We start from the raw sequence: 19,869 nt of genomic DNA on the forward strand, positions 1-19,869 counted from the left end.
GAACCTTTCCGTCAGCCATTAGCCTTTCATTAGCCTGTTAGCTTTTGACATTTGTAATTTTCAGTATTTTTTACAAAGAGTTGATGTGATATGATTCTGTGATGAAAGCTGAAATTCTTTTCCGAAGCTGAAGTTATACTGATGTATGCTAACTGCTAGCATATCAATGCAGTTTCCCATATACGTTAGCTTCAAGCTTGTGCTGTTTTGTTATTTTGGTAAATAAGTTGATTTATTCCATGTTGAATGTCCTGAATATGAATCTCCTGAGAGAGAGTGATGAACATTTCTTTATGAAGTCAGTTCTTCAGGAAAACTTCAAGCTGAAAATCCTGAATCAGAGTTTTCTTGGGAAACGTTAGCTAACTGCTAAGCTAAGCTAGCTGCAGCAGACTAGTCGACGTAAGGCCCGGCGGCTCCGGCACAATGTAAAGAATTGGTAAGGGAATCGTTAAGCTCAAAGGCTAACGATATCGATGGATTGAAATGTTTCTTATTGATTCTCAACAGGAACTGGTTTTTGATTACCATCCCTAAGAAGAACTATGTTAAATTGAACAAATTAATATTTATTACCACATAAACACAAAGTACGGAAGTTGGTTATGTTGAGAGCTGATACTGATTGCCAGATACTGGGCACTGGGACTGAATGTAGACCATTGTCCCTGTTGTCAAAATGCACAGAGTTCCTGCTAAGAAAGTTCCTGCAGTGGAAAAGCACTTTTTGTTAAACCCGTCCTGGCTGAAGGTGATTCTGTCTTTGCTGTTTCTCTGCAGCTGATGAGACGTCGTGTTGTTGGCTATTTCACACCCTCTAAGTGTGTGTGTGTGTGTGTGTGTTAATGAGGCAATTACTGCTGAATAATTACCAGCGCACACTAATAAAGAGAATTACACTAAGCCTGTCGGTGGAGGAAGGTCACACTGCGTTAATGTGGCAGTGTGTCGTTGTTTATGAAAGGACGGACTCGTTTAAGAAAATATAAGTTCTGTGAAAAAAGTCAGGGATACAAACTTCAAATAAAGCAACAAATCACCAAAAAGTTTGACAATTCTGATTGTCCGTGAATCACTGAATCATCTTGTTTGCTCGTTTAAAATCTGAAGTCAACAACAAAGATCTGTGAGAGACTGTGTGACCTCTGAGTGGGAGGATTTCATCATCTACAGACGTGACTCTGTAGTGGAGCTCACTGCATGTCCTTGTCAGAAGCTTTAGTCTTTGATGACACACTCAGGATGGGAAACACTGTTCGAAACCATCAAAATCTGTTTTCGTCACTTCCGTTGCGTGTGTCCCATCCCGGGGAGCCGTGTGGGAGCCGACGACCGAAAGATGCCGTCTTCAAAGTGTGTCTGAGTACGTGGTCGTAGTTGCAGCAGATTGATCATGTGACCTTTAACGTAAGCCTGACAGTGACGTCAGAAGTGATTATTCATTTAAAGAAATCAGTGACATGACGCGCGCAGAGTGACGTCCTCCGGAGGAGTTGAAATAGCTTTGTCGTGTGTGTTGATGCATTTGTGTGTGTTGCAAGAGGCTGATGTGCCCTGCAGGAGGACACAAGCCAAGAGGAGCACCCATGCATGTATAACACACACACACACACACACACACACACACTCACACACACACACACACACACAGAGCAGAGCAGGCTGCCAGCAGACTGCAGGGAGGTGAGGAGAACAGAAGGAGAGGTTGGAGAGGAGGAGAAGCAGAGAGGATGCTGGGAAGGCGTGGGCGAGTCGCTGTGATGAAACAGAGAGAAAGGATGGAAGGACCGGAGCAGGAGAAGTGTGTCTTTGTTTAGAGTCTGTCTGGATGCGGTGACCTTTGACCTCCTGGGACGCTGCAGGAGGAGCAGGAAATAAGCCTGGCAGCTCTCCAAAGGGAGCGCTGTTCAGGGTTTTCCTGGAGGAATCGTATCACACAGCTCATAACCAAACAGAGCTGAGTTATACGGCAGTTAGTCTGATGGTTTTACTCCCTCCTCCTCTGATCCTCTTGTCTTTTAAGGCTGTCTCCCCCTGGGCCTCCTCCCCTCCTCCCCTCCTCCCCTCCTCCCCTCCTCCCGTCTCACTCAGGCTGATGGAGAGTCTCTGAGGTTTTCCTGCATGTTACACCGAGCTGTCATCTCTGCAGCAGCCGCGCTGAATAATAGATTCCCCTCCGTGTTTCTCTGTGTTTAAGGGAGGGGGGGGGGCTGAACCAGAGAGGGACCTGAAACTTACCGTAATGTCTGGAATATTAGACACTGCTCTGTTTTTGTGGGACTCTTTAAAGGAGAAAGATCTCTCAGCGTTCAGCAATGTGCAGCTTCTGTGCAGCTGCATAGCTTTAGCTTAGCCGACAGATCTCTTCTAGAGCCCATCTTCTGGATAAATTACCTTAAAGAGGGGGCATTTTGCCTTTTTTTTTAGTCATTATTCTGTCCCTCTGGTGCCCCTGTAGTATTTTCACACGATTAACAGCTCAAAAAATCCCTAATTTTCTCTTCTTGGTGTTTTAGAAAACTCTGTCTGAAACACATCCTTAAAGCTTGCTGTCTCTTTAAGACTCCCAGTTCTCGAACCTGCTACACTCTGATTGGCCAGCCCTCTGAAGGACTATTGGAGGCCTGAAGTGTTTTTTTTTTTTATTGAATGAAAAGATCGTTTGGATTAGTCTACAGACAGATTCAGGGATTTCAACAACATAAACATGTCGAGATTTGGAAATGTGCACACACTAGAGCGTGCGTCTAGAGGTTAAGAAAAGGCGTGTCTTGAAGTAGATTAGAGCAGGCGTTTAGAAGCAATGAAGAGCAAGTGAAGCAAAGTGGGCGTCCAGAAGTACAGAACAGTAGGGGTCGTAAAGCGAAGCACGCTCTTTGTCTAGAAGCAAAGAAGAGTGGGTGTCAGAAAGTGAAGTGAAGTGGGTTTCTAGAAGTAGAAAAGAGTGGGGTGCGTAAAGTGAAGCAGAACTGGCATCCTGATACAAATCTAAGCAGAAGTCTAGAAGCAAAACAGAGCAGGTGTCTATATTAGAATAGAAAAGAATAGAATAGAATAGAATAGAACTTTATCGTCATTGTAACAAGTACAATAAAATTGAAGTCACAGCAGCAATCAAGAAAACCAAAGTAAGAAAGTGTATAGAAAGTGTAAAAAGCTCCATAAGAAAATAGATGCTGACAGCTTGTCCATCATTGTCCAGTCAGCCAGCCTCCACCTCCACAGGGTCCAGGACTGAGCTTCTTCAGCAGTCTGTTCAGTCTAGCATGATGCTACTCTGCCCTCTGGTATTCCCTCTGTTGCTGGGTTAGCACAGCTAGCTCGTCCATCTTATTGGAGATAGATCTTACGTTCCCAATAACGATGGATGGAAGGACAGGTCCACGTCGTCACTTCTTAGCTCACACCTGAGAACCAGCACGTCGTCCTCACCTCCTTCTCCTCACCTTGTGGGAAACATCAGGCCTAGCACCAGTTAGCATTGACATGCTACAGGCTGCTAACAGCTGATTTCACATGTAAACAATGCAGCCATGGTTACATCTTGAAGCAAATCTGAGCGAGTGTCTAGAAGCGAAGTGGAGTAGGTGTCGAGAAGCTTAGCAGAAGTGAAGTGGAATGGGCGTCTAGAGACAAAACGGAGCAGGAACTCAAACTTTTCGATGTCCTGATTGACGTCCATCGTCCCCCTCCATCAGCAGATCCTGTTTCTCTGAGTTCTCTGCTCAGAGCTTTAACGTGTTGAGACTCTTCCTCCTGATCTGGTTGATTTCAGGTCGTTTTTTTTGTTTTTTTTTTAGATTGAGTTGAACTTTATTAACCCTTTCACAGCCTGACTTCATAATCCTGCATGGGCACTTTGCTGTGTTAAAGACAGTTAGTTGTTTTTCCCTCCTAGCACAAAAGGATTGTGGGTAGGGAGTGAAATGCTGCAGATACAAAACGCCGGCCAAGATCAAAACGGCTCTGATGTCCCCTCCCCTCCCTCCCCTTCCCCTACCTCAGGGCGACGCCTCGCCATCTGGGGCGACGCAGAGACAACACGTCCCTGGCAGACCGTGTTTTGGGACAAAAATACACAGAAGCAGCCTGAAAAACACACACACACACACACACACACACACACACACATATCTGCCAGCACAGCCTGGAAAAACCTGGAAAAACCTGGAAAATGGAGCCATGTTTTGATGTTGTTTAATGACACCTGCTCAACTGGAAACAGGGTTAGCGTCAGGTGATCAGGATCTTCACACTCTCTGTGAAAGCTGTAAAAACTAATGTAAAGACAGAAGATTGGACTGTTTTCACTGATAAAAATGCAGACTAAAACAAAACAAAAAAAAGTTTTGCAGTTATGTGATTTTTTAGCAGTTAGAAAGAGTTTTGTTCAGGTTTTTTTCCGACCAGGTGAGGTGTAAAGGAGAAAATGAAGCACAGAGAAATCCAGGTCTGCTTTTAAAGTGCTGCCTGGTGATCTGCTGCCCCCTGCTGTACACTCCTCTGTATGACACTCTCTCTGGGATTCACAGGACTCTTACATAATTGACGATCATCACTAATGACGTGTTTTATTAATAATTCAGGGCACAGTCATCAAACTGTTTCATGGATGGGTTTGTAATTTCTTCCTTTGGGTTTTTTTCCGACAGATTCTGAGAAACTTTGGTGGAAAAAGTTTATTTTTGTGTGCAGAGAGTGGTTTGGCATCGTCTTGCTGGTGTTTTTGAAGCTAGAAATCCCTAAAAAAGAAATGCTGATGCTTTAAGACTGAAAAATAAAATACAAAGACATCAGGACCCTCAGCCCAGCAGAGGGCGCCACCTCCTCAGCTCTTCACCTCCCTCTGTGCTGCAAACAGTAAATAATACATGAAACTTAAAGGTTAATTTAAGACTTTAGAGCCATAAACACACATTTTTTTTCTATTTTTCTTCCTCAGTGTGAAACATAAACACACACACACACACACACACACACACACACACACACACACACACACACACACACACACAAACACACACACACACACACACACACTCATAAAATAAAAACACACAATCATGGATTGTGATTCTGTCAGAGCCGGAAACGACGACAACACAAGACGTGGGTCACGTTAGGTCCACCCAAACATATCCCCTCACACGCACACACAAACACACACAGCTGTATCTGCAGTGTGTGTGTGTGTGTGTGTGTGTGTGTGTGTGTGTGTAAAAAGCAGTGGGGTAAATTTAGAAGGAGGCCGTCACATCTGAACCTGTCAGCTGCTATCACTGTCACCACACACACTCGGTCTGCACGGCTGGACTGCACTGTCAGAGTGTGTGAGTCTGTGTGTGTGTGTGTGTGTATGTGTGTGTGTGTGTGTGTGTGTGTGTGTGTGTGAGCGGGCTGACTCAGGCTTTGATAATGAGGCGTTCAAACAGCAGTAAATTCAAACCGTCCAGAATCAGAGTTTTCTTCGACAGCGGCGCCGACTCTTCGTCCTCTGTTCTTCGTTTTTCGTCCATTTTTCTTTTTAGTTTGACGTCAAAAAACAGAAATAAAACGAGCGTCTAAAAAAATCTTAATCTGAGGATAAGTAAACCCAAACTGACCGGATGGAGAGTGATGGAGAACCCAGAGGTAAACGCAGACCCCGCTCTGAGAGAGAGCCTCCTCTGACAGGAAGGACAGACGCTCCTCCAGAGACCAGCGCAAAAAACTGCTCCTCTGCTCGCTTTCATCTGTTCATCTCTGAACTGAGCTGTTTCACACACACACACACACACACACACACACACACACTGTAAACCACACACACACACACACACACACACACACACACACACACACACACACACACACACACACACACACACACACAGGCTGTGTGTGTTAGTCACTCAGGATGAGGAGGAGAGGCAGACAGGCTTCGTCTCAGAGATTTTACTTTTTCTCTTCCTTTCTTTTCTTTCTCTCTTTCTTAACTTCTTCATCTCTTCCTTCCCCAGAGATAATTTTCTCTCTTATTCCTCTTTTTCTTTCTTCTCCTCTGAGAGTCTTTTCCTTCATTTCTTTCACCCTCTCTTTCTTTGTTCATTTCCTGTTCTCACTCTTTCTACATTTCTTCCTTTAGTTGTTTTTCTTTCTCCTCTTTGTTTTCTTTTTTTTGTCCCTCTTCCTGGCATCTTTCTTTATTTCTTTATTCATTTCTGTTTCTATTTCTTCTCTTTTCTGAACTTTCTTTGTTTTTAGTCACCCTTCATTTTCTTTCTTTCTTTCTTTCTTTCTTTCTTTCTTTCTTTCTTTCTTTCTTTCTTTCTTTCTTTCTTTCTTTCCTTTTTTCTTCTTTTCATTCTTTTTTTCTTTCTTCTTTCTTTCTTTCTTTCTTTCTTTCTTTCTTCTTTCTTTCTTTCTTTCTTTCTTTCTTTCTTTCTTTCTTTCTTTCTTTCCTTTTTTCTTCTTTTCATTCTTTTTTTCTTTCTTTCTTTCTTTCTTTCTTTCTTTCCTTTTTTCTTCTTTTCATTCTTTCTTTCTTCTTTCTTTCTTTCTTTCTTTCTTTCTTCTTTCTTTCTTTCTTTCTTTCTTTCTTTCTTTCTTTCCTTTTTTCTTTCTTTCTTTCTTTCTTTCTTTCTTTCTTTCTTTCTTTCTTTCTTTCTATCTCTCTTTTTCTTTTTTCTTTATTTCCCCTTTTCTCTCTTTATGTTTCTCTTTTTTCTTCTTTTTTCCTCCTCTTTCTTTCGCTTTCTTTCTTTCTCTATTTCTTTCTTTCTTCCTTTTACTTTTTTCTTTATTTTTCTTTTCCTCTCTTTACCCTTTCTCCTTTTTCTTTCTTTTGTTTTTCTTATCTTCATATTGTTCTTCTTACATTTTCTTCTTCTCTTTTATTTTTTTATCCTCTTACTATCTTTTATTACTTCATCTTTTATTTTTTATCTCTATTTTCTTCGTTCATTTCGTGTGCTCTCTGTTTTTACTTGTTTTTTTTCTTTTATTTGTTCTTTTCTTTCATCGTTTCTGTTTCCTGTTTCCTACTCTCTCTCTGCACATTTCTCTTTTTTCATTTTTTGCATCTTTTCTTCTATTTAAGTTTATTTTCCTCACTTTTATTTTATCTTGCCCTTCTTTCCTTTCCTTTCCTTTCCTTTCCTTTCCTTTCCTTTCCTTTCCTTTCCTTTCCTTGTATCCTCTCCTTGTCTTCTCTCCTTCTCCTCTTCTTCTTCCTTTTTCTTCTGTCTCTCTCCATCCATCTCTCTTTCTTTGTGCCTTTCTCTCCATCACCTCCTCCAGCTTCTCCTCTTCCTCTCCTCTCCCCCCTTGTCCCCTCACTCTGTCCTCCTCTGACCTTTTTTCCTCTTCCTCTTCCTCCCCTTCGACTCCTCCTTTTCCTCTGTTTGCTCCTCCTCTCATTCCCTTCTTCTCCTCTTCCTCTCCTCCTCATCACTGACTCTGTCCTACATCGCTCGCTCTTCCTCCCCTCAGGATACACCCCCACTCTCTCTCTCTCTCTCTCCCTCTCTCCCACTCCCTCTCTCTCCCTCTCTCTCCCTCTCTCTCTTTCTCTCTCTCGTTTCGATGAGTCATGTGACCAGCCTCTCTCTCTCCCTCCCTCCCCCTTCTCCCTGGAGACCAATCACACCCCCACAGAGAAACACACACACACACAAACTCGCTCTCCATGCACACAGCGGTGCTAGCTCGCCCAGCTCTCATCATCATCATCATCGCTCTGTCAGAGAGCGAGGGAGAGAGAGAGAGAGCAACAGGGAGAGAGGAGGAAAACGAGGGAGCGAGGAGCAGAGGAGAACAGCTGATAGGAGGTCAAGAGGGAGAGGAATACCTCCAACCAGAAGAAGAAGAAGAAGAAGGAGGAGGAAGAGGAGGAGGAGGAGGAGGAGGGGTCAGCAGAGAGGAGGAGGAGGAGGAGGAGGGGGGAGGTTCTCCCTGAATGAAGGAAGAGCTTTGGGAGTCGTTTCCTCCCCGCCGCGATGGAGCGACGCGAGGAATGAGGGCGGATGGTGAGAGCAGGGAGCAGCAGCAGCAGTGGAGGAGGAGGTGGAGAGGAGGATGGTGGAGGAGGAGGAGGAGGTGCAGGGGGATCCACGGCCGGAGGAACGGGGCGGCGCGGGAGGAGCCGGCAGCGCTCCCTGAGGAGGCGGCGGCTGTCGGCCAACTGCCCCGGCTCCGACAAGATGTCCCCCGGCTCCAAGAAGCTGGACTGCTTCTCCCCCATGCTGTGCCACTGCAAGGTGGCCTGCACCAACAGCACCATCTCCCTCATGTTCGGCTGCAAGGTGGGTGCACACAGCTGGAGCCGCGCGCTCGCTGGCTGGCTGCGGGGGGCGGGGGGGACCTGCGCGCTGAGAGGGGGGTCACGGCGAGGGCAGCGTTTGTTTATAAAAGTGCCCAAAGAAAGTCCAGATCCGCTGTGGCGTCTCGGTGAGGGCTGAAATCTGTGACCTCACAGATCCAGATGCTGAAAGACCAAAGTCCGTCTGATTCCTGACTCTTTATCCATTTATCTTTAAACAGTGAATTTAAAGCGCTCTGTTAAACCAACATCACCCTCCAGTCGTTTGAAAAGTGTTGATGTTTGCATGAAAACTGTCACTGACATGTGACTGTCTTTTGAAACAGGAAGTCGTCATATATGAGCTTGTCCTGGTTAAAATATGGATCTGGGACTAGTGGTCGTTGTACGAGGACTTGTAAAGTCAACCTGAGGTGGAAGTTGATTGTTAGGCTTTAGAAATTCAAGAAGAGAAGAAATCTGATCTCAAAGCTAGCTCTAGGTACTTTGAAGGCTATCCAATTTTTTGTCTGTGGTTTTGACTGTAGGGATGAAGACCTGTGTAGATTATTCAAAACAGTGTGACGTATGGAGGGAAAAAAAGGAGTTGCAAAGCAGCACCAGACCAGTAGAGGGCAGTAAGACAGCAAACAAAGGCATATCAGGGAAAATTACACCATAGAAAGGAACTGATGAGCTGTGCTAGCCTGTTAGCATGGGGGATATTAAGCATCTGAAGCATCTGAAGCAGGTTGAAACCGTTTCAAAAGCCGCGTTTCCACCAAGCAGTCCAGTTCGGTTTGTCTCAGTACGGCGCGCATTTTGCGGCATTTCCACTGACTTATCCCGGGACAGATCCCCCAGAAAATGAGACAAGCCGTCCCACTGTTTGGGACCCTTTCGTATGGGTGCCAGACTGAGCCGATCTGCTCTTGGAAGGTGGAGCTACAACACTGCAGACGTTGATTGGTCAGAAGAATCGTCACTTCCTGTGTGACAGCGGCTGCATTTCTCCTGGTGGCACACAGACTTCTCTGAAACAAAGCTTGATTGTTCTTTGTATCAAAGAGCTACATGACAATCACAGAGAGGACGAAATGCTACATGTCTTCATCGTTGCTGTTTGTTTACTGTGTCGAGTTTTTCTTCTTCGTTGGATTTATTAGCGGGGTTCACTGTGTCGCGCTGCTACGACGTCACGCTAATGTTTAACAGCTGCAGCTTTCGATGGTGATTAACTTCTGCTGTAAGTTACCCTCAATAAGGCACTTTACGGTACCTAAACACAGACTCTATAGGTATCTCTTTACAGTGATGGTCAAGTGTTACTTAAATCAGTCACGTTACTGTACCATGAAACATGCTAGCTGTACAATATGATCTAGTTTCATGTGAAATAAACACTTCGGGGTACCTTTAAACATGCATTTCATAGTGTCTTTAAACAGCTGCTAAAGAAGATCTTTAAACTTGATATTGTTAGCTTAAGAATAGAATAGTACTTAATTGTCATTGTAACAAGTACAACAAAATTGAAGTCACAGCTGCTATCGAGAAAAAAAAAGTAAGAAAGTGTATAGAAAATAAATAGACACTGACAGCTTGTCCATCATTGTCCAGTCAGCCAGCCTCCACCTCCACAGGGTCCAGGACTGAGCTTCTTCAGCAGTCTGTTCAGTCTCTGTCTCCTGGATCCTGTCTGGTGTTAGCTCTGTTAGCCATGTCTGTGAATAGCATGATGCTACTCTGCCCTCTGGTATTCCCTCTGTTGCTGGGTTAGCACAGCTAGCTCGTCCATCTTATTAGAGATAGATCTTACGTTCCCAATAACGATGGATGGAAGGACAAGTCCATGTCGTCACTTCTTAGCCCCTCCTTCTCCTCACCTTCTTGGGGAACATCCGGCCTAGCACCAGTTAGCATTGACATGCTACAGGCTGCTTACAGCTGATTTCACATGTAAACAATGCAGCCATGGTTACATGTTGGATCTTCAGACAAACACAGGAGAAAAAGTAGTAAAAATATCACTGAAGGCACAAAAAGTTTGATGTCCATGACAAAGTAATGATCCACTCCAAATACAAAGATTATGAAAAAGAGACAAAAAATTACAAGAAACGGACAAAGGAGAGAGAGCTGCTGCAAAAGGCAGCCATAGCCAACAGGGTACTTAGACACATAAACTAAAAGTGGGACCTTTAGAAAAGGTGTTGGCACTTTGAACACCAAATTTAACATAGAGTAGGTGGCTAATTTCAAGGATATCTAAAAATATAAGTTGATTAGTATCTTAAAAGTCTTGATGTACCTCAGAACAGATGGATCTTGGTACCCCTAACACGACAGTCGCCTTGGAGCAGAGTTTTAGTGGACTTTGATTCTTAGACGCTCACCTTTAAACGTTGCTCAAGGTGGTTTTGAGACAGGAACAGGTTTTAAACCAGAAGCTACAGGGTACCATGACACGGATGCTGGATATCTTCTACTTTAAGACCAGAGGAGGCTTTGATGTGATGATATATTGAAGTATTTGCTGTTTTTCTGACTCATTCACCCAGAATCCTCTAGGGTTGATTTCTGTGTTTTCATTCCTGCTCGGGTCTTGTGTTCGCAGTGTTTCTTTCTTGTTAAATTTCAGGTGCCCTGTTGGATCCTGAGCTGCTGATTTTGAGGACATGAAGTGTCTCTGGTGTTGAAATCACGACCACTCTCAGTTGACAAAGCAGTGATTAATGTGTTGATGTTCGGAGCTCTTAATCGTGACAAACAGCTCTCCAGAAATCAGACTCTGCTACGACTGTTCTTGCTTTTAAATGGCAGTGCTTTGAGTCTGAGTGTGTGTGGGTGAGACCGCTCACGGTTTCTCGGAGAGGAGAAACTAAACCAGTGTCACATCAGAGACAGAGGAGCTGAAAGAGGAAGCATCAGACCCTTTGAACGGTGGAAATCTGAGGCTCTGCTGAAGCCGTTTCCTCTCTTCACTTCCTGTCAGATACAGCTGAGGGGGGGAAACCCCGTTAACTCTCTGTCACCGAGCGGCTGTGTTTACCGTCCGGCCTGACGCCGCGCCATAGGCCGACGCAGCCGCTCGTCTTCTCCGGATGGACGAGCCGGCCAATCGGCGGCTGGGGCGGCAGCAGCGCTGAGGCGTGGAGCGTCGGTGGCAGGCTGGCAGGCACGTGCATGTGTGGTGAACATGTGCTGTGCAGGGAAACACCACGCACACATCAGATCTGCTGATGGAGGCGGGGACGCAGCGGGGCTGAGCATGCAGAGACAATTACAGCTTTGGTATCAGAGGTTTCATCTGTGTGTTACCTTCAACAGAGCTGCTGCGTGTTTCTTTAAAAGCTCAGCGTGTGTGTGTTATGGATCATCTCTCCATTAGTCAGCTGGATCTGTAGGAGGGAGATGAGTGTTAGTGTGAGGCCTTTTTACATTTTCAGAAAGATTCACACTGAAGAAATGATGTTTTTATTAATTCTCTGATTTATATTTCAACATTTTGAGTTTTATTCTTCTTTTACTCTTTTTCATCTGTCAAAAATCTGCGTTATTCTCCCTCATGCATCAAAACACAGGTCGTTTTGACATTATTCATCAAGCTCCGCCCCCATCACCCCCATACGACCCCCGACCTGCCCCAGAGTACTCATCAAGAGAGCTCCTCAAGCTCACAAACCCTTTTTGTGTGCCTCCCATGAGGATACAGGCGAAGCTGAAGTGTGCTCGAGACGTCTGCAGACTGAAGAGTTTCTGCCTGTGCTGGATTAGTCATCAGGGAACAGAAGAGGCTGAATATAAGATTATTTCCCTCACAGGTGTTCGGATCAGATGTCACTGTTCGTCTGCGAACGCGGTGTTTGATATTTGTTCAGACACCTGGAGACGCTGATGATGTAACCCACCTCACACCTGAAATTTAAATAATGAATGGATTTCTCACAAGTTAGACTGATGATGCTGATGAGTGAGCTGGAAACAGACTCTGTATAGGGGGGGACCTGCCTTTGATTTTCCTGTGGGTACAATGAAACATTGCGCCTTAATTGAGGCTATTAAATCAAACACTACCCTGAAACAGAGGTTTGAAGTGATCCTCTGGGATGGAACAAGTTGGGTCCTCTCGCAAGGTTTAGGGCAGAAATTACCCCTACAGCAGTGTTTTTGTGCAGCAGAAGCCCAGAGCGCTCGCACCAAACACCCCCTCCCTGCTCCTCTGCAGGTTTCCTCTGCACTCAGACGGGGCCATATTTTACTCGACTAAAAACACAAATAAACGGACTCCCACTGAAATAATCTGATATCAGTCTGCATTCACGCTTTATTTAGAGAATTTTCAGTGCGTTACTTTCACACAAAAACACCGCTAAATAAGGCTCTAGTTCTCATCGTGTCGTAAAACGGCGCTACCTCCGTTGCAGAGCCACAGCTGGCTACGAGGCGCTCGCCGCTTAGTGTATCAGTCCGCGCGCGGCGTGCCAGATATAAACAAACGCAGGTAGTCTGCCAGGACGAAGAGACACGATGAGAACTAGGGCCTTATTTAGCGGTGTTTTTGTAAATAAAGTTATGCTGCTGGTTTTTCCTTTAATAAGACACTGTGTGGTGGGGTACCTAAAAACTGGGGATAGACCGATTATCGTCCGGGTCGATTATCGGGGCCGATATTTGGCATTTAAATGGATAGATAGATAGATGAAATACTTTATTAATCCCCGAAGGGAAATTCATGTAGTTTGGGCTCATCTTCCATAGATTGGAAGTTTAGATTTTGAAGCATATCGGCATCTGCCTTTTTTTAATCCAATGGCCGATATGAAACCCATTGAAAACTGTGTTGTTGTGGCTCTGATGTTTCTCTGCACAGAATTTCTCCCTGTCTACTCTATGGAAGCCCTAGATGGTCATTTAAAAACCAAACTGAAACTTAATTCAGCTGCATTACATGTCTGTAAAATGCAGCACAAACTCAATTCTGTCCAGTTTTATTGCAGATACATAGAAATTTTGGAAAACTTTATTTACTGTAGAAAACTTAAGCTTTTATGTTCTAAGTTTTGTTTACCTTTATTAAATATGCTGCTAAGCGTTGGAGCTGTTTAACAAACATATTATTAAAGGCATTTTAATGAAGTTAAGTGTTGGAGGTTGTATTGTTCAAAATTTTTACGCCAATATTTTCACTTTGACTGCAAATTAATATCTGCTCCAAATATCGGTTATCGGCCTCCTTGCCTATAAATAATCAGTATCAGCCCCAAAAAGCTGTATCGGTCTATCTCTACTATAAACAAACTTAATGTTTTTTTTTTAAGAGGTGCATTCAAAAATTGACGCTGAGGGGTATCTTAAATCAGACCTTTAATTGTACAATAAAACAGATGCTATTGCTAGCTTAACATAATTTAGTTTACCATAAAACAAACACTCAAGGGTACCTCAAAACATAGATGATATAATGTGTTGACATCGTTGCTCATTTGATCCTTTAAAGTTGTGTCAGGTCAAGTAACCCTTAAATGTACATTAAATGCCACATGTTAGCAGAGAATAAATTATTAATTAAAACAAATCATGTTCTTAGAAACCCCAAGAGGAGTTGCAAGATTCACTAAAACTTTTACACTGGGGTACCCTAAGACAGACCATGTAGACTATCTTGAAAGGGTTGTTTGAAAAAGATTATGTAGTACTTAAAAGTGTTTTAAAAAATCCTTGAAACAAAGACTAAACGGTACCTTTGCTTTCAAAGAAAGACGCTCAAGTTTGTCTCAAATAGGACCTTTAATTGCTCGATGAAACAGATGAGCGTGCCAACTTAACCAAATCCTTTAGTTTGCTATAAAACAAACTAGAGATAGACCGATATGGATTTTTTGGGGCCGATACCAATTATTTGTAGTCAAGGAGGCTGATAACCGATATTTGAAGCCGATATTAATTTGCAGTCAAAGTGAAAATATTGGTGTCAAAATTTTGAACAATACAAACTCCAACACTTAACTGAAATCAAATGCCTTTAAGCATGAGTTTATTAAACAGCTCCCAGGCTCCGCAGCATGTTTATAAAGTTAAATGAAAACAGAAAAATAAATAGCTAAAGTTTTCTGCATTAAATAAAGTTTCCAAAATTTCAATGCAACTGCAATAACTGTAATAACTGCACTGCTGATTGGCTGTTTCCCAAGCCATGGCTCTGCTTGTAACCAATCAGATGGTGCTGTGGATGGGACAGTTCTGGGGACTGAATAGTGACTGCTGACAGCGGCGCGGCTGCATCAGAGCCGCAACAACACATTTAAATTTGTTTCTTATCAGCCGTCAGATTAAAAAAAGGCAGATGCCGATATGCTTCAAAATGACAATTATCGGCCCCAAGAACTGGCCAGGTGGAGAATCGGTCTATCTCTAAAACAAACATGTAAGGGTACCTCAAAACATGTATTATGTGTTCGGTTTAAATGTACGCTAAATGCCACCTGCCATACATAAGAAAACTGTTCCTAAAAAGGGGATTTGTTAAATTTAATGAAGCTATAACTCTGAGGTACCTTAAAACAGACTATACAGAGTGTCATTACTTGGAATGGATACTCAAAAAGTACCTTCAAAGAGGTTATAGGGTTATAAAAGCTACCTTGCAGCTTCTGCCCTTTTCTAAAGCTTTGCTGTATAGATGCTAAACTAAAGCTGAGAGTTACTCTAATTAAGGCTCCGTGTGGTACCTCATTACGGACTTTACAGGTAATCAAAAAGTGAGGCCTGAATGCGTCACATCAGAAACTTAATTGTTCCATGAAACAGATGCTAACTTAAAAAATATGCGAGAGTTTGACATAAAACAAACACTCAAGGTTACCTCAAAACATTCATTACGTGGTGTTTTGAACAAATCCTCGACTGTCTCTGAGTCTTAGAGTAAGAACATTGAGTATTTGCCGTTTGCATTGACTATTAAACCGCTTCAAGGTCCGATTCCTGATAAAGTTCATGTAGTGAAAGAAAGATGAGAAGAAACAAAAGGTTTGGATGTCGCCTTCAACTCTTAATCCTCTGAGTATCTTTAAGAGTCAAAGGTCACTCCTGGAAGCTCATCTTCTCTTCTTCCAGGAAGTGTTTGTATTTCTTTCTCTTGCCCAAATAGTTGAAGAGTTACGGTAATGAGACCAGGTTGCATCATCAGTGATCTTGAAAAAGTCTCCTAATACGGACTTCAATCCTGATGAGACTATCAGCGTCAATGTGGGTTGTTTTGAAATGTTACTTCTGAAACTGAGCATCAGTGACACAGGTGCTCCTCAGAGAAATCCTGGTCCTGATCCAAGCTCACAGGTCCTCGAACTGGACCCAGGAGCAGCAGACCCCACAGTTGACCTTTCACCCCTGCACCCTTGGGGAGGAGTTAGAGCATCAAGTGCTTTGTTGACCCTTGACCTCTGGGACACGTGGGATGTTCAGATTACAGCTGCGTGGATGAGGGTGTGATGGTGTCCATTGTTAATCTGAAGGATTAGGACGCCGACCCTCGTAAATCTCCGTCTGAAGGTTTGATGGGAAGTGATGAAGCTCTGCTGTCACTCCCCGCTCTGACAGTTTGATCACATCCAGTCTTAATTAAGCCCCATTGATCGGCCGCATCGACTGCTTTCACTACCACACACTCAATAGAATGTGCCGGAAGTTATCAATCGTGGAGCCGGAGAGTCTTTAGCGAGCGGACGCCTGGTTTCAAACACACGGATGGAGGGGGGTTTCAGAGCAGGGTTTGGTCCAAGAAGCAGGATCAGGGTCGAGAAATCTGGGCTCGTGTTTATTCACTTTGTAAGTGAGGTAGAGAAAAGTTAAGTCAGCAGAGGGAGATGTTTGAAAACCTGTTACAAGAGAACGTTACCACTCTGACAAAATTTCATTGCTCAATAGAGCCTAAGACCGGTCAGTAAAAAAATAAATAAATAGATAAATAATTTTTTATATATATATATATATATATATATATATATATATATATATATATATATATATATATTTTAAACTAATGGGAAAAAAATAAAAAATAACAGCTCAATATTTACTACTGTTTTGAGGTGGTACAGAGTCAGACCATCTTAACTTCACACGGAAACAACACAGGACGTGACATCACTTTACTGCAGTGACGCTATTGGTTGAATGCCATAAAGCGGAGCAGAACGTGGCAGAAGCTCAGAGCTCGGATTGCCATTTTTGGAGTGGAAGCATCAGATTGGGACTTGGACTCGGACACTAGGGGCCAAAAAAACCCTGATTGGGACTTCCCCATCTGTGACTATAGTTAAGTTTCAGTTTCTTTTCTCTACATGTGCTTCTCTCATTTACTCCACCTTCCCCCCTTCTCTACTGTGAATTAACTTTTATTTCTTTATGGAGCTGTTTACACTACAACGGTTTCAGGGTGAAACGCAAAGGTTTTGTTGCGTTTCAGCCTCACGTTTACACGGAAACGGCGTTCCCCAAAAGTGGCCTCTGTACAAGACAATTATAGCGCCACCTACAGGCCTGGCATGCTCACTACAACGTTTTCAGTCCATCAGCGTTCCCGTAGAAACGCACATTTTTTTTTGACTGTGTTTTAGCGTTTTCAGATGAAACGTTGTCGTGTAAACGGGGCCTAAATCACCAAGCTGGAGATGGAGTCTGAGCTCCTGTCAGCGGTGATGTCAGCAAAAGGCTTTGAATGGACCAATGAACTAACACTGTGTGCAGGAAGTGCTCATGGGAGTTGTTGTTTTGTCGTTTTAAACTGCAGTTGGTTTAATATTTCAGATGCTGTTTTAGAATAACTGCGATGAAATTGTTCAACCGGCCAAAGTGACGAGAAGTGGCAGTGTGACCCGAGGCTGCTGAGATTCAACCACTCTATAACACGTTTGTCTTATCTGGTGTGAAATCTGACATCATTACGATACAAAAAGACAACAGACAGAATGCTACAGCTTCATGTGTTTGTGGTGAGTCTCAGTTTCACTGTAATTAGTCACACAGAGGCCTCACTCTGTCGTTGTTCAGCGTTTTGAAGCTGAAACACAAACTGATTTTACGATTAACAAGTCATCAAACCGTTAAAGCGTTTGTGCTTTATGAGTTTGAGTAACAAAATTAATCTTCCAGTTTCATCTTCTGTGTTGTGCTCCTCTTCATCACATCCCTGAATCATCTAGAAACCCTCCTCCTCCTCATCCTCCTCCTCCTCCTGCTGAACATCCTGCTACATCCGCTCCGTGCTGATGCTCCTATTTATAGCAGCTTTTGGCAGGCAGGAGTCGGCGCTGTGCCTCCTCCTCCTCCTCCTCCTCCTCCTGACAGCTCTGTGAGAGTTGTTGGGGAGGAGGAGGAGGAGGAGGAGGAGGCTCTCTCTATCAGTGTCATCCCTGGAAACCTCCCCAGCTGCCTCCTACGTCCACATTTACATTGCTGCTGCTCTCGGTGCGTGGGCTCGGCGTCTCCGTGTGCGGCGTGCTGCGGGGAGTTGAACTCGCGACGTGTTTACAGGACGATCACAGCGTCCTCTCTGCAGCTTCACACCTCTGTAGACTTTCCAGAACAATCCAGAATGATCCACATCATCTTCTCCTTCGTCCTCTCTCCGTCTCTGCACCTGTGAGCGCTGGAGTTTGGTGCGGCGCTCTGATCCTGCGTGGGCGCTCACGCTGCAGCGCTGCAGCGGTGCGACCTGTAAACCCACTGTTTCACTCTCTTTGTGCTGTGTGTTTGCCGTTTGTTTCCTCCTCCCAGTGTCGTGACGGCTCGGCTCGCCTGCAGCCTCCTGATGCTGCTCCATCTGCCGCTCCGTTGGTCATGCAACATTTAGATGGAGCTGTTGTGTTTCTCCAGGAGGCGACTGAACAATAAATTCACCTAAAGATGTGAGGGAGCAGCCGGCTGGGGGGCTGGCTTTTTATCCATTTATGTATTTATTTATCTGGGTGATAAAATTACTGCTGCTTTGTGAAAATATAACAGAGAAACTGCTCCTGTTTTTCCAAACCTGGATGAAACAGGTGGTGTTGATGAAAGGAGGTGTTTATGTGTCTTTATTTCCAAAGATAAAGCTTCATCTTCTTTCTCCAAGTTCTTGAAGGTTTGGAGCAACAAACTTTACACAACCATCAAACCAACGGCACAACAACGCTCGTTTAAAACCTCAGACCTCAAATCACATCAATAGTTGGGCTGAAATGTCAAATACGCTGAATTATGTCATTAAAAACTCAAGTTTCAGTCAAACCTGATTCTTCAGTCTCTCGTCTTTAGAGATCGTGATAATGGCGCTATCTTAGCTCGCTCTGCTCAGGCGAGGAGTTCAACCACAGACCAAAAAGTAGTTTTGTGTACGTGAAGAGGATTTCTGTGAATCTGTGCTCGATTACTCTTCCTCACGTACACACGCTGAACTGACATTGGATTTTGTGTTGATGATATTTAAGAAATACAGAGTTGAATTTTTAAGAAAGTTACAAAATTTTTCAAAGCAAATAAATTCAGTTTTAGCAGAACAAAGCTCCGTCTGTGTTGACAAAAGCCCGATCATAGACTGTAAAAAAAATGGACGTCATCTTGCTCCACTTGAAGTGAGGTCACAAAAACTGCTCCCCCTGGTGGCTGGCTGCAGTATGGGTCAAAAATCCATCTCCCCAGTCATTCCAGATGGGCTGTGGTCAAACTTTAAAAAATTAATACACCTGGTAGAAATGTTTCTCACGTCTGATTGTTGTGGTGATTTGAAGATATCATTTGGCTGTCTTGTATTCAAGTCCTCTTTTTTCTGAAAAGTTTCATTTTCATTAGTTATAAGAGGTTAAAAGCATCATGTTGACAGCTGCCGTTTTTGTGTATTTTTTCGGGAACTCTAAAATATATCAGGAGGAAGACTCTGGAAAGAAAAAAAAATATTGCTGGATGTCTTCTTCGTTGGATTTATTAGCGGGGTAAACTGTGTTGCGCTGCTATGGCGTCATGCTGTTACGTAACTGACGCCGCTATTGGCATCCAGCTTACACGCCACCTACCACTAGGGGGCACAGTTAGCTCTGGAAAAGCAGATAGGATCAGGCTTTACCGAGCCAACCTGAACCGAACTATTCTGATCCAAACAGGACTGTTTGGTGGAAACAGGGCTACATTTGCTGTGTTTGATCTAATGGTTTATGCAACAATGGCTTTGTGGTGTCTGCAGCAGGTTGCATCAAAATAAAAAAATATTATTTTTGATGTGTCAATTTAACAAAAAAGCAAATTGAGCTGGACAGGAAGTCATGCATGGAAACGGCCTAAAAACACCCACTGTCTTTCAAAATAAAACAAACTGTGTCCAAACCAGATGGTGTTTGACTTGACTCCAACAACAAACCAACAAAATGAGAAAAGACAGGCAATGTTGGCAGTAGGGATGGATACCGAATTAGCAGTGGCAGCTGCTGGTCGGTCAAGGAGGGGAAGCTCAGTTTTTCAGGCCTACATCGTAAATTTGTTTATTTATTTAAAGGTAAATTCTACCCTCCGTGTCAGCTTGTTATCAGCTGGAGCTGCTACGTGAGACTACGACAGGC

General features: G+C 43.6%; 1 protein-coding gene across 27 annotated transcripts in view; it reads left to right on the plus strand.

Moving 5' to 3' along the window:
• The window catches only part of dlg1b (discs large MAGUK scaffold protein 1b), a 120,760-nt gene that overhangs the window by 41,014 nt on the left and 59,877 nt on the right, over positions 1-19,869 (plus strand). The window contains exon 1 of one of the 27 annotated variants that reach the window (XM_074688097.1): positions 7,688-8,282. The exons of the other annotated variants lie outside the window; for them this stretch is intronic. Coding sequence (XP_074544198.1) covers positions 8,004-8,282 — 279 coding nt within the window. The 5' untranslated portion in view covers positions 7,688-8,003. Of the gene's footprint in view, positions 1-7,687; positions 8,283-19,869 lie in introns of those variants that run through there. 27 annotated transcript variants of the gene reach the window in all.

The sequence above is a fragment of the Halichoeres trimaculatus genome, unplaced genomic scaffold, assembly GCF_033239565.1.
Source record: "Halichoeres trimaculatus isolate MK-OKI-2021-1 unplaced genomic scaffold, fHalTri1.1 fHalTri1_scaffold_15, whole genome shotgun sequence".
Classification (NCBI taxonomy): domain Eukaryota; kingdom Metazoa; phylum Chordata; class Actinopteri; order Labriformes; family Labridae; genus Halichoeres; species Halichoeres trimaculatus.